The sequence below is a fragment of the Cinclus cinclus genome, chromosome 10 (assembly GCF_963662255.1).
Source record: "Cinclus cinclus chromosome 10, bCinCin1.1, whole genome shotgun sequence".
Lineage (NCBI taxonomy): Eukaryota > Metazoa > Chordata > Aves > Passeriformes > Cinclidae > Cinclus > Cinclus cinclus.
Window position 1 is genome coordinate 12485970 of NC_085055.1, and position 15435 is coordinate 12501404.

The 15435-nt window shown below is 36.5% G+C and overlaps 1 protein-coding gene across 2 annotated transcripts in view; it reads right to left on the reverse strand.

Moving 5' to 3' along the window:
- Positions 1 to 15435, reverse strand: part of ACAP2 (ArfGAP with coiled-coil, ankyrin repeat and PH domains 2) — a 64207-nt gene that overhangs the window by 19867 nt on the left and 28905 nt on the right. Inside the window, exons 9-11 of one of the 2 annotated variants that reach the window (XM_062498927.1) lie at positions 11869 to 11943; positions 5138 to 5250; positions 1569 to 1589 (exon numbers count right to left, since the gene is read on the reverse strand). In XM_062498927.1, the coding sequence (XP_062354911.1) occupies positions 1569 to 1589; positions 5138 to 5250; positions 11869 to 11943 (209 nt within the window). The remainder of the gene's footprint in view (positions 1 to 1568; positions 1590 to 5137; positions 5251 to 11868; positions 11944 to 15435) is intronic. The other variant, XM_062498929.1, reaches the window with a different exon arrangement.

Below are 15435 nucleotides of genomic sequence, written 5' to 3' on the forward strand. Positions count from 1 at the left end.
TTGCTAATATTCAGATTGGAAACTTAACTAAAAAGGCACATTTTAAAAGGAAATAGTCATGTCTTTTTTTTGAATGTAACACAAAACAGAACAACATGAAAAGCAGTGCCTATGTGATAAAGGCAGTGATAAGGGGGGGGGGGGGGGGGGGAGGGAAAATCAGCCTTGCCCCAAGACAAGCAATGGAGCAAATCTCTAATAAGAGCCTTAGGAAGTGCAATTAACTTCATTAATGCAATGCTTAATTTGTTCTACAGCTAAATAATTCATGAGTTACTCTACTAAACAAGCTCTAATCTCATCAGTTGGACACAAATGAACACACAAATTGCAACACAAATTTGTGCCATCTTTAAAACCTAGTCTAGAAGTTTTCAAAGTATTTCAGTTCCCTTTTTTCCTAGTAGAGAAATTAAATCTTTCAAAGAAAAATTTTCAGTCCAGCCAAAAAGGGTGCAGGTTTTGATGCTTTTCTAAAATAAACTTTTACTGAACGAGATCAACAATTTAGAATGTAGGATAACTTGAAGATCACACTTTAGAAGTAGAGTTAATACATTTTATTTTTTGTTTAACAAGATCAAAGTGTCAGGCTACACTCCAAGGTATCAGCACCACCGCAGTTTTATTCAGGCCAAAAACTTGGAGTTATTCCTCGTTAACCAAATACCATCAACAAACTCTACACTTTATAGTGTAGCAAACAGACTGCTGGGGGTCTACACCAGCATGAGCCAGGAACTTCTGAGGTACAACCTCTGTACTGAATGTGCTGCTATAGGATAACCCACATCTATCAAGTTCTAATTTAATAAATCTTCAGGCATTATGTGTGCAGCAAGTATTGATTATTACCAAAGTTTCCTTAAATGTCTCATTCTATCAAAAGCAAGAGAAGCATGGTGAAGGAGAAAACATTCAAGGGAATATTAAAGTAGTTTACACTGTCTTGTTTTGTTGTGGTTAAATACAGTTGTTTCCTGTTTACAAACTGAATGCTTTTCATCATTTATACCTACACAATTCAAAATTGTATTTAATAGGAAACAATGCAAAATCTATAGAAAAAAAATCCAGTTCCTGAGAACTGAGAGTAATACTGAAAAGAAATATAAAATTTGAATTTTATATAAAAAAATGAATTGCGCTTTTTGATTCTCAGAAACACTTGTCCCCTCTAGTTGCTAGCAGCACACAATTAAAACAGAGTAATTAGAAATGCAAAACATTTAAAAGTACATGTCTATTACCAATGCAGTTGACAGGAAAAAAATCTCATCAACTTCAACTGGTAAAAGGCAAGACATTGATCTTGTATGCTCAGAAGTTTGAATGCAGAAACTTGGCTTTAATTCCTTTTTTAGCTAAAAATTAGCTCAATTTTACTAAATCTTTTAAAGGAGTTGAGGAGCAGGTATACTGGCATCCCAGGCAGAATCCTTCTGTTATTTTCTTAGACTGAGTCACTTAAACATCCATTGCAAGTAATCAAAATTAAATGCAGGGTTAATGAAGAGCTTTTTGCGTGCCAAGGAAACATTGGGAAGGTATAAAAAGCTTGTTGGTACCTGATGTGATCTGGCTTTTTCCTGTCATGTGAAAAAATGGGGTAGGATTAAAACATAAGGGAAAGGAGGAAAAGGGATGAAAAATGCAAAATGAGCAAAATAAAAAAAGAATTAGCATGATCTGAAAACACAGCAGAATTAAAAAGGAAAACATCTATTGCATCCAATCTTAAACCTATTAGGAACATCCCAGTGGTTTGACAAATGCCTTTCTCCCTACACACGTTTAGTCTTTCTTCATGATATGGACTTATTTTTCATTTGAATCTGGGAACCAAAACAGCTTTCTAGCTACTGCTCCATAATAAATGCACCTGACTCCAGTTCCTGATGCCTTAAGAAAACTGGTGCAAAATAAGGTATATCATTTACCAACAGAAAGACACACATTCTAAACACAGGCCCATACCTGCTACTCTAAGACTTTGCAGTACAAGGATATAATTTTGATTCCAGTAAACTGCATTATCTGAAATACTTGTGTACATTATACGCTGTCCTTTTAGTCACAACAAAAAGAGATTACAAAAGCTCCATCTCTTTCAAAACTCAGTGACACTGAATTGCAAATAGCTTGGGGTTTACTTTGCAGCCTGCTCAAATACTTATTTGTTTCTGAAGCCAGTGTCACGCAGAACCCTCCCAAGAACAGGAAAGTTGATGCAAAAGCCCATATAATTAAAGTCTTGAGATGATGAGACATGAGCTGCCAGGTGCCCCAGGAAGAAACTTCATTATGCTAGCAAGACATTAGTTTGGACTGGAAACAAATTTTGATTCACCACCACAGATTTGCTCCCCCTTCAAAGGTCTGTGTGATACAGTCTTTTTTTTTCTCTCCCAGCAACCAGACTTTTCCCAGGATAATACCACTATGGGGTCCATGGACTCACCGACCAAGACATGCACACAGAAGCATCACATTTCTCTCACTTGTCAGCTAGAATCACACTGCTGTGCCAAACCCAGACAAAACCTATCATACATCATGTCATACCCTTATCATACCCTTGCCCCTTCTCTTATGTTTTTAATACTGGCAAGCATCTGCTAATAGTGGCCATTGCAATGGCTTTTGGTGCCTTTAATTCACTCTTGAAGGAGTTGTTTAAAAAATCTAGATCAACATAAGACCAACTGATACCATCAGGGGTAAAAGAGAAGCCTCCATTTAAAATACATATTAATACTGACAATGCATTTAGCAGTCAGCAAGGAAGACCAGTGCTGTTCATCCTTGGTTGAGAACAGCAGGAAATTCCAGTTTTTCTAGGCAAAGTATTCTAGTTTTGTTTCAGCTGGGTGATTTTTCCACCACCTTCCTCAAAGACGGGGATATAATAAAGCAGCAAACTGCCAATCTGTAAAACAATAAAAGTAGTCTGTCTTGACTTCAGCTCAGAATTTCCTAAAATAAAATACAGAATTCTCTAAATGTTTCCTCCTTTGATATTTTGTAAAACTTTACACACAAAACAGTTTAATGCAATGAGAAAAATACTTTCTTGTACTTTAACTAGTGACTGGGAAAACCCTCTAACCTCTAGTATATCATAAACTTCAATCAGCAGTATCCCCCCACAGCTGAAACTAAAACTACACGAGTAAAACCTTCCATCACAGGAAACAGGCAGTGGAAAATAGCAGTGACCACTTCTGTGCCTATAGCATAGCAAGCAATTACAAATGTATTCAGAAATAAAAATAACAAAAATACTTCTTTATTTTTATTAAAACATACCAAAAATGGGGGGGAGGGGCCTAGATTTAGAAATTAGAAACTGTCTTCATTAAGGTCTTAAATGTATATTTTATGTATGATAAAAGTAGTTTAATAGCAATTACTAATGGTTTGTAAACGTGTGGAATACAAAATTTAAATGATTGATTCAATTTCAGAACCATTTATAGATAGCATATCCAACCCTATTTTTTGCCTAAAAGCATCCAACTAATCTATCACAGTGAGATAAATTATCAAGAATCTAATACTAAAAAGGTTAAAGGTTTTGCTACATTGAATGTCCCTGTGATAAACAGAAGAAAAGTCTATAAGTAAATATCAATTATGTAATAAAAGAAGGCAGCTCTGACTCATTAACAAGCTGTTTATCTTTGACCTCTTAAATTATTGCTTGTATATGCTTTTATTTTATTTGTTCAAATCTGCAACAATCTACAGGAATGTCATTGTGTATCTTGATTTAATTACAACTTCTCCTTACTTACTTCGTATCTATTTAATTAAAATTAACCTCTGTGTTGGTAATTTGAATCCTACTCTCTAACCACCTTAAGGTAAGAGACATGTACAGTATTCCTAGGAATGAAGCTATATGGAAGCAAACACCCCTATCCTCATCTCTCTTGTCACCTCCCTGCAGAACAAGGCCTTCCTGCTATTCAGAAGACGAAACCAGAGACAGAGTTTTGCCATCAGTCAATCCAGCAATGGCAAAAAGGACCCTTTCAGCCCCTTGGAAATTCAATAAAGGACAATCTCCTGTCCTATTAACTGCAGCTTTTTCTCAGTGTGCTAACACTAACATTTTATTTCAAACCAGAAAGGTGCTTTTGATGCATGTTTCTCAGTTTTCTCCCTTCAACATCCTTTGACCCTTCACAGATTTGGCTTGGAGAACTCTGAATTTGGCTTGCATGAAATTAACCCAGGAAGTACATAACAATTACACATGAATAATCAGGCCAAAGGACCAGACCAGAATCTGTCCAAAGCAAAATCCCTTTGTACTAGCAGCCCATGACTTTCTAATATAGATCCAGTCTTATTGACACTAGTGGCCCTTGCATCAGTTTATGAATTTAATTGAAGCGATCCAAATTTCTTACAAGCTTGTGGTGTGCTAGATGCTCAAGGAAGTATAAAATAATTAAGATTGGAAAGGACCACCCACTCAAATGCACATTCTGTCCTTTGAAACACAGCAAATCATTTAACAGAAGTGCTGCTGAAAAACAGCAGAACATGGACAACAGAGAGCTCTATATCAAAACAAACTACATTTAAAATTCAAGAACTGTATTCCACTGTGCTGTAAATGCTCCAGACTATATATTTCCTTGAAAAATGCACATACCCTTGGAAATGCAAAAGAAATCCTGTTCAGGAAGAAAAATATTTAAATAGCAGTAAAATATACATTGTTAAAGATCTATGACTAACAATATATTTTGAATTCCCAAAAGGGCCATCAAAACTACTAAGCAAAATTCACTGCACAGGACAGGAATTTTAAAGGATAACAATTACATTGCTTATGTAATTGACTGTGTTTCTCTGCTTCCAGTGGCTATACAACTTCTATTTTACTCTGTCTTCTAACACTTTCCTAGTATATGCCTTCACAAAAGAAAGGTTTGCAAGCAACTAGGACAGAAAACAAGGAAAAATGGCTTTGAAGTGTCATCTCTAAGTTAACTAACAGAGTCACCCTAGTGTTCTGTCAAAACTATGGAGTCAGTGCATTACAGAAATTATGAATCAGATGAGAATTCAGGTTAAAAAGCAGTGTTTTTATGAGCAGCAAAAAGAAGTTCTGAATAATTACCTGTTCCAAGTCTTGAAGGCATTGCTGGCTCGTTTAAATAAATATCCTTCCATTACGATGCCATTGGCAGCATCTACATTGTATTCTAGTTTAGTATCATCACTGGAATAATCCTAGTACAAAGGAACAAGAAAAACACACTGCAGTTCAAATGAAACTTCAAATATGAGCAGTACTACTGTCAAAGAGTGAATATCTAGGAATAAGGTTTTGCTTGCAACACTTGCTAGTCAAACCATGACTAAGACCCTGATTTTTTTTTTTTTTAAAAAAAAAAAGCAATTTTAGGCAATTAGAATACTGAAGATTTTTACTTTACCTGCAACAAGGGGAATTTCTTGTTCAGGTATTGGTGACCTCTACAGCCAACTAGAGGGCAAACATTGCTGCCAGAGCATCTGATGCTTCAAATGTCTGCTAAAATGGTCTCTCATATAATCCCAAGAAAGGGGACAGAAGAGCAGAGGAAAAGAAGCCATGAAAGTTAGGAGTCAAAACTGAAAAACAATTGCAGCCTGTTGCAGACACCTGTATGAAGCCAGCTATGCTTTAGTATTTTCTTCAGCTCTGTTGTGTTGACAGCTGAGCTGCATAGGAACTTAGAAGACAAGTAATCAAATAAAGATGATACTATCAGTTAACTCTACAGTAAAGCAATCATTTTGCTGGCACTGATGACAAGACCTTAGTAATATTTTTTTTATTTATTATCTGGGATAAGATTACAAAATTACCAGTAGGATAAGGGAATATGCATTTCGATCAACCTAATAACAACTACAACCAGCTAACAACAATTAATAGCAGCTCTCTGAGCTTTAGAAAGGCTGACTGCTTCACATCTTTAGCAAAGGTAGTTTAGACTAAGGAATAATACATGTGGTGATCATTTGCTTTCACATCTCATTGAGAACAGCATGGACTCCTCCCAGGAAAGGTAGAGTTGATATTCAGTGAGTGGGAGGCTAACATCTACTAGGGGTGCATGAAAAAGCACACATGGAATGACATCATTTATCACAGCCTTGTCCAGAGATGAAAATAATATACATGCTCTAATTTTATTTTACTGTTATTAAAATATGTATCCTTAAAGTAAGACTAGCAACATATGGCTTCTTCCCCTTAACAAGGATGTAAGGGACACATTACTGAAAATTAAATTTCAGAAGGAAAAAACCAAACAAGTTAAATACTGAAAAGACAGAACATTTTCTAATATTACTTTCCTGAACCTTCAGTACTTATTTTCTGTAAATGGCAAACATTAGCTTTGTATGAAAAGCATATCTGAAAAATCTCCGTTTTGTACTCTGCTCCTTTAGGAATTTGTCTATACATAAAGAAGCAAGAAATACATATTAAAAAAAAAAAGTAGCTTCAACACTAACATGGTCATTAGCCCCAGGTAATAGCCCAGGATGCATACAACTTTCGTGCTACACATGATGTTTACTCTTATACATGCAGATGGTTTGGTCCAATCCAAGGTTAATTACACATGATAGTGAAATGGTTACAAATATTAAAATGGGCCCTTTAAGCTCCCCAGTCAGAACAGCACAAATTCCTTAAAATTACTCACTCTTTTCAGCTATTACTAATCTGGATAGATGAACTAATGTTGAAATCTTAAATCCAGATTTTTATTATTGAATTGACAGATGATCAATGCAAGAGTTCTGAAAGAAAATGGAACTATCATATCACTACCATACACCAATCTGAATAAACATACTACTTACAAATGAAAGCTTCACTAAAAGAAAATCAAATTTTTATATTTATTATTCAGCATTTAATAACTTTGATTTTCTGCCAGTTTTCTAGATCAGACCATGCTGAACATAGAAGGCTTCATGTAAGCTCTCAAAATAAGAAAACCACTATGCATAAACTTAGACATGTTGATGTCACATTCCCTACATTCCCCCAAACTAATAAATTACTCTGACTTACCAGCTCCCAAACATAATGAAATCTGCTGAAGATTTGCATCTTCCTGCCTCAGTGATGCCTAGAACTCCTTGTCTAGTTAAAGACAATATAGATTTCCTCAGTCTTTTCTGTCCAAACTATGTAATCATATTTTCCTCTGGGTTTGGAGAACTGCTGCAAAAATGCAGCTGTCTTTTCCAATGAGCCCAGATCTATGCTTTGAAGGTGCATACAAGTATGACAGGAAACCTTTGGAACATTTATCAAGTCACACTCTCTGTCAGAATTACCCAAAATACTGAGCCTTCTCATGAAATGAATTTAGTGTCATTTTTAATTACTTCCCTGACTGAATTCCACTTTTACAGACACCATATAAAAAGACACCAGAGTACAGAAACAAATGCCAAATATCTCCTTAACTGTACATGGCAGAATACCAGCTGGAGAGGGGAGGGAGTAAGGCTTCCATGTGCTTTATCCATAAAACTTCATTGATAAAGTTGTGGTCAGGAAAAACATGACCAAACAATCAGAAAAAAAGAATATGTTCCATTTCAATTCCATGGATAAAAGTAGAAAAAGAAACTAAATTATCTGTGCTCTGATCTTAGTCTCTGCAATTCCATAATTTAAAAACTAGGAGCAAAGCAGTCACATTATAGTTTATTTTTATCTTGTTGCACGGAAAAGTTTAGTGAATCATGAAAAATAATCTGGGGTGGAGAAAAATCCACCCATCTCTTTCCAGTGTCCTGCATAAGAGAATCACATGTTAATAAACTCAGTCACTTGTATGTGATTCAGAATTGTGTATTCTGCCAGCAGGCACACAACTAAGAAATACTTCATTTTAAACATAATTAAACTAATTAAGTGTCAGTTAGGTCTAAAGTAGATTTCACCTAACCAGAAATAAGAAAATTTAGCCAGTATTAAGTAATTTTCATTGACATGCTATATCACACATTAATTGAGTTTTGAAAGAATAAACATCTATGGCTTCTATTCTGACACTAATTTTTCACGGCTGGCTGCTACTGGGAGAGAAACATGTTGAAGTGGGTTATATAAGTGAAGCATGCTTTCATGCTTTTTTTCCCCCTTTTTCTTTAAATGTCCATGGGGAGTGCCAGCAAGCCAGCTGGCAATGGAAAAACAACTTTCATCTCCAGAAATAATACTAATCTGGTGTGTCACAGAACACTTAATATTCTTGACAAGGTTTCAGTGAATGCATTTTCAGATGAATGTATCAATTCATCATACAAACTTGATTTATTTCAGAGCATGTTTTCTGTTTCTCTGTGTATGATTTTCCTTTTCCCAAAACAAAATCCCCCATACTTTTCAGAAGCAGAGCTTTTGATTTACTTTCAAAATTGCTATCAGGCCATGAAAGCTATTCAAACCATTTTACAAGTAAATCTTAGCAACTATATTTTAACATTGAATGTGTAACCCAAATGATTTTTTACTTTTAGAAGCAGCATTTTAGAAGTTTTTTTAAAAGGCAGTTAATGGGAAAGCATAAATACTAAAGAAAACACTAACCTGAAAAATTAGGCCAGCATATACTAAACAGGAGACGCTAATTGTGCAAACCCCCCATTTAGAAAGTTGCTTTCATTCCCTTTGCATTGGCAAGAGATGTTTGTCATGCTTAAGCTGAAAAGTCCCTCGAGGAAGGGCTTGAAACAACAGGCACCACAAGTAACAAGGTTTACAGTCCAAGACAGAGTGAGAGAATGTGAGAGTGTCATCGAGCAAACCGGTCACTTGAAATACAAGCACATTTCTGGTTTTGGAAACAAGAATTATTCTGCACAACTTCTCAATAGCAGTACTGGTTTATACCTGCTTTGTGATTGTGATAGCATCTGGTTTCCTATTACCTTGTTTACTCAAGATGTTAAAAATTTTCAAATCATCCTCACTCCAGCTGTTTCCTGAGTAGTTCTTCAGAAGCAGATTTTTACTTTAATGAAAAATGGATTTGAATACAGCAACAACTATTTGAAGTTCAATACAAATACTCTTCCTGTATCATCTCCCTCATTTTAGAACAAAATACCTGACACAACACCAAAAATCCACAAAGCTGTTTACAGGTGCAACTGATTTTTTTAAATATTTCTTAAACATGTTGCTACAGCAATGGGCTGCAAACTGCTCAGAAAACAAGAGTCATGTCTAATGTATTGACACTGTGACACCACTCTTTTAATATGAATCTTTCCTTATAAAAATATATTGCAAGATTTCCCAGAATCATCATGAAACTTCTAGATTAATTAGTCGCATATGTTGCTGCAGTTCAATACAGAAAAAATAATTTCTTACACTGAAAAAAATAAAATTAAAAAAATGCTTCCCGCACATTTGCTGAGTAAATAGACCACAAAACTTATAAGCAATCAAAAAAAGTAAATCAGATTATTAACTCTGCTAAAAAAGAAATCACACTGTATTGGTGACCAAGCCCTTCCATGACACTTTTAATAGCCTCTCCATCAACAGCCTAATCAAGTAGGACAATGATTATACAGAAAAGTGAGATGGGTTATTTAATCAGTGCAATTATTCTGCATGCATATGCACATATATGCAAACACAGGTAGTGGGTGGGTAGGTGTGTGCACGTATGCACTTACCTATACATTTCAGAAAAGGAACTGTTCTTTATCCACACAATGAAGGAAAGGCATCATTCTGAAGCATTAGATTAGAACTACAGTATATTAAATGCATATATACCTCAAGGAATATTCAACACAATAAGCTTCAGAAGTTTCAGTTGTTATAAAACATGGAAGGATTTGGCATTGAAAGATTTGGAATTTGGGAAGAAAATGGAAAGCAACATGACAAGACATGAGAAGAGAACTGGGAATAAAGTTGTCATCCAGGACAGGGTGACCAGATGACAGGTAGTGATAAAAAGAACAAGATCCAAAGACTAAGGCAGTTCTGAAATCCTGATGAGCTGGAAGCTAACTTGGTGTGAAGGCTGGGAAAAGCAAGTAGGAGGGGACAAAAACAGACAATGTGATTTGAATAAGAAACTAAGAAAATGATTGGACAAGCTATAAGAGGGATCTCCAATAAAGCACAGTCTAGGCATTATTAGCACAAAAATGCAGCAGTGACTTCACTGATAGGGACAAGAGACAACATTTACAACTCAAAACACAGAACTGAAGAGGACAACAAACAATACATTGACTGCCGTGATTTTATCTTAGGGACAGCATTAAATTGTCAGTTAAAGTAAGCAACAATAAAAGTAACATCATTGTGCTTGTCACTCCTACTAGAAATTAAGAACATTCATATTACACACAGATATGGCTTATCAAGTTTCATGAAGCTTAAAAATTTCTGTAATAATTGAAACTAGTGGAGGTAGTTTACCTGTAAAGCAGCCTTAAGCAGCATTTGAAGAAAAAACAAAGACTGTAAACACCACTGGCAACAACAGCAACCATAATTCATGGTAACTAGTCATTATTTCTACGGCCAATTAAAAGATAATTGCTCAAAACTTACATCCTTCACCAAGCACTACTGCTCTCTCAACAGAGAACCTCTCAACTACTGTCCATTCCTGAAACAGCCTTTAAGCCAAAAAAACATTTAAATTTGACCTTCAACATTACTTCTCAAGTTCCATCTTCCCCATTTCCCCCCTCTATCCCCCTTCCTTTCTTGTAGTTATCTCCTGACTCCAAGCACAGCATGTCAGCTCTGCCCTCATCATCACATCTGCTCAATTTCACAGCAATCCTAATGCTTCCCACCAACTCCTAAAGGGATGACAGGATGCACCAATAAAAATGTTTTCAGAAACCAAAAATACCATCTTCTCCCATTAGCATTAATATTGGCTCCTACTAAGGCTAGCCAACTTAATATCTCAGCATGTTTTCATTCCTGAATTTATTTAGTTATCAGATTTCATTTATATTGGGTGGGATTTTTTAAAATTTATGCCACTTGAACAGATACAGAACATATCCGAATGAGAGCAAGAAGTATAGCATTACCTTTAAACTGGTATCTAATCCCTTTCAAAAGTGCCTGTAGTATAATCTCACTACCAGAGAGCTCAGTGGAAATTTTTTAACTTCTAGCATTAGACCTGCAAAACCAATACTGATCTTATAGAGCTTCTGAAATCTCCAAACAACAGAAGTCATTTCCCCAACATTAATTACCTAAATTTTTCTCAAGAATTAAAAAGAATTATTGCACAAATCTTCCCCAAAACACCAATTAAATATTTTGAATTTCATATCTGTGCACAGCTGTACCAGCACATTAGACACTCTTTACAAAAGTTTACTTTTGCTCTTCCTATACAACAGCAGCTGCCACACAAGCTCCAAGTGCTGCACTTGGATTTGCCACAGATCAAAGCAAAACCTATGGCTGTAGGGCTGTGCAGTGCATACACCTCTTCTACAAACATACAGCATGGAAATACAGAAACCAGTACAACTTACTCATTTCAAGAGGTAACAGGAATTAGGAGTTCTACTGAAATGCTAAAATCCCAGCATTCAAATAAATTCTACTGTTCTATTTATATTTCAGTAAAGACTAAGCATAATATTTTGTTCAGGAATACAAAATTAATATCTGCAATCCAACCCTACACTTAATGATGTGTCAGTCTGTCTCTCTGCACTAAAAATATCATCCCTTGCAGATCTGATGCAGAGATGCTAGGGAGAGATGCTACAGATTAAAAAAAATGTGTGCAGCCTGCCTTTTACAATTCTGACAAGTACCTTTTGTTGAATAGTGGAGTGCTTTTGTTCCATATCTCTCTTCTCCTTCGCAGCATCTACAGCCAGCTGGTCCAGCTGTAAAGAGAAACAGAAAATTGGACCTTCAAATAATTGTAAGAAATTTGGCTCAGTCGATTTCACAATGCTGACAAAAAAAAAACAAACAACACATTATGTCTAGACATTGCAAGACTTTTATTTTATTTGCCTAGTATAATTACTTCTTTGTCACAAATTGTTTACCTTGAATAACCACTGAAGCCTCGTTTAAAGCACTGCTCTGCCACCCTGAATTAACCTCTACAAAGGTGTACATTTCTTGTAAGCATTAGAAGAACTGTTTCAAAGAGCAGCATGGTGCCAAGCATCTGCGAGTGTACCGCATTGGTGCTCAGTCTCCCAAGAGGATGACTCATGCTTTAGCTGCTCTTGCTGGCCTATGCAGCAGCACTGGCAGGAGCAGCAAAAACTAGAAGGAGCAAACGCTATGGATTTTTTCCCCTCCACAAAGTGGGAGAACTGTCTCAATCAGGATTTTTTATCTATAGTTTTGATCAGCTGACCAGCAGTACTCAAACAAGACTGCTTGAAATCAGGTAGAGACAATCAAACTAATTTTGGAAATAAAAATATGGTTTTGAAAAGAAATGTTCTTTGTGACAAACTCTATTAAGTTAGTATCCTTACAAAATCTGTGACAATAAAAAAGACACTACCCAAAAAATTTCCTTTTATAATCACAAAAAGAAAAAAAAAGGGAGGAAATTTTAGATACATTATAAGAGAAAGTTTGATTGGGGTTTTCTTCTGTGGTTGGCTGCTTGTTTTGGTTGTTTATGTTTTATAGTTTTGATCCTTTTAGTTTTGTTGTTTTTTTATACAGGCCTTCATGTTTAAGTAAGAAATGCAGTAGAGAAGCAGATGTTGCCTGAAAGACCAGTTGGTTTGGTACTTCCGTGCCCTATGAACCCCTCATTTGTGCAGCCCATAACTCAAGGCTGCCATTACCCCAGCCCCAGCTGTGCCGACACAGCGCTGGGCACAGGGCTCAGCCTGCAGCTCTGGTCTGTAGGACAGGCCTGGCTCTGCTCCAGGAGCACAGCCAGAACAGCAGGAGCAGCATGCAGCAGCACCAGCTCCCAGCTGGGGCGCTCACTTGGCACAGGACACAGATGACTAACACATCCTCTGATCCACACAAAGAGGATCCCCTCCACCCGCTCTCAGAACCACAAGCGACAGGCCCTGCCAACTTCGGACAATCTCCCCAGTCTTTTACTTGCCCTGCTTACCATGATACAAATGAGAAAAAAGGGACAATAATAGGCCTTTACACCCTTATGCTAGACAGTCTCCAACAATTATGGAGACATCAGAAAGCTGAAACATCTGGATCCAATTCCATAGTCTGTTGCCTTTTTAAACTCATGTCCCCTTTCTTCTCTGACTCAAAAGGCCATATCAGCACTTGTACACCTTTACAGGTATTTGTGAACAGGAACACGCTGAAGGCTGAAGTGCCCAGATGTCACATCTAAGCAGCTATAGGACTTAAAAATGACACAAGAGCCTCTAAAATAGAAACTAGGCTCAAAGACTGTTTTGCATCAAGAATCCTTGGGAAACCATTTATTTTGTGATAAAGATGAGAACTGAATCAAGTGCTGTTCAAAACTTCATAGATATCAAGTTTCTTGCTAAAACTTTTGATTCAGGAATCTGCACATGGCTCCCAGGAAATTCTTCCTTCTACGCCATTAGATGAAACAGAAGGCAGTTACTCAGGGTAGGGCAATTACCTCTAATTTATCTTGAATACAAGCATTTGAGGGTACATTTACCACAGCCAAAACAAAATTCTTAACAGCAGTTCAGTCCATCAGTTACTTTTTTTACTACAAAGACAGCATTGCACCATTCCTGTTTGCAAGCTCAAACCAGAGCTCCTTCCTTTTCCCTCAGGTGAGCAGCACATGAATTGTCTTAAAAGAGACCAACAGCATACAACAACTATCAAAAGCTGTAGCAAATGACAACTAAACTATCAAAATCCAACTCATTACAGCATCACTGGGTAGTTTTCAGAAAATTAGGGTTTTCAAACTACTGCATTTACTGGTAAATGTATTTTTATAAATATAATGCTCTAATTGGCGTTCTGAGGAGAATTAAGTCAGACTAAATATATGGCTTTTTAAATAGTCATCTCAATGAAAATTCAAATGTTTTCTTTTTAAGCTAATACGACATTTCATATGAGAAGAACCAAAAACCATAGTTTCCATGCAAAAGCTCATATTATGCTTGCACACCATTAAAGATTCCCATACAATGATCTGATTCCTAAGGGATCCTACCCTGACCTGAAGTATGCAGAAAGCAAAATTCCTTAATCCTATTTCATCACAGTAAAACAGTTATTTTGAACATAAAGACAATATAATTCAAAATCGCAACTATACTATTTAAGATCAATTCTATTACTTCAGATCCTGTTAACCCTTGTAATTAAGATCATACACAAAATTCACCTAGTAATGAAAGCTCACTCACCAACAGAAGGAATCTAACAGCATTTTCACAAAAATCCAGCAAATCCCCATTATGTCACAACATACTTTGTTAAAGGAAGAAGCTTCAACCAGTACCAGCTGCAAGGCCATCAACTGTTAAAACTTTCAACAGTTATTTACAAATCTGCTTCTGTCATGAAAAATATCCATTACTTAAATGCCAAGGTCTGCTACGAAAGAACAAGTCCTCAACTTGTACAACTTTAGGATCTTCAGTCTATCCTTGCTCCAACTGCAATATATTTAAAACATTCTTAGTTATGGATTTTCTAAATTTAACTCCTTCAGTTGCTATGATACCAGCACCAAAATGAATGCTACACAGTGCTCCTTACCAGATCTAGCAAAAGCATGACCAGACATACAAAAATAACCCTGTTTTCTCTTGCTCGAATAATGTAAATGAAATGGAAGCATTGAAGCTTGGCTGATAGCATAACCACAATCAACTCCACAGTTGGTGTCTCCTTTCCCTATCCCCCCTTCCACAGAAGTACAGGACACACATGTTATACAACCAGGCACTGCAGTTCAACACTTGGAACCCAGACTGGAAGGCTGTTGAAGAATAAATGGCACAACTATGGAAGAGTAACCTCCACCTGAACTGTTCAAGTGCCCCTATTACACCAAGGCCCAACATGTTTCTCCACATTAATAAGACCCTCAGTAACCCAACTGGGGCCTGGTCTAGCATAAAAATAACTATTCACCCATTGGGTTGTTGGAGTTATTTCCTCAACTCCCAATCTGCTCCACTGCACAGCTCAGATCAATTAATCTCTTAAACATTCAATGACATCTACTCAAAATGAATGTAAAAGTTGGCTGTCATTTATTTGCTTTCTTACCCAGACAGACACTTAAAAATTTGGTTGGCAGCTTTGTAGATCTATTTGGGAAGAAGTGATAGAGGGGTTTGTATCAGAGCACATGTCCCAAGTCCTCACATAGAGGCAAATAGAAAAACTGCTCACATAGCTTGCACTGAAAA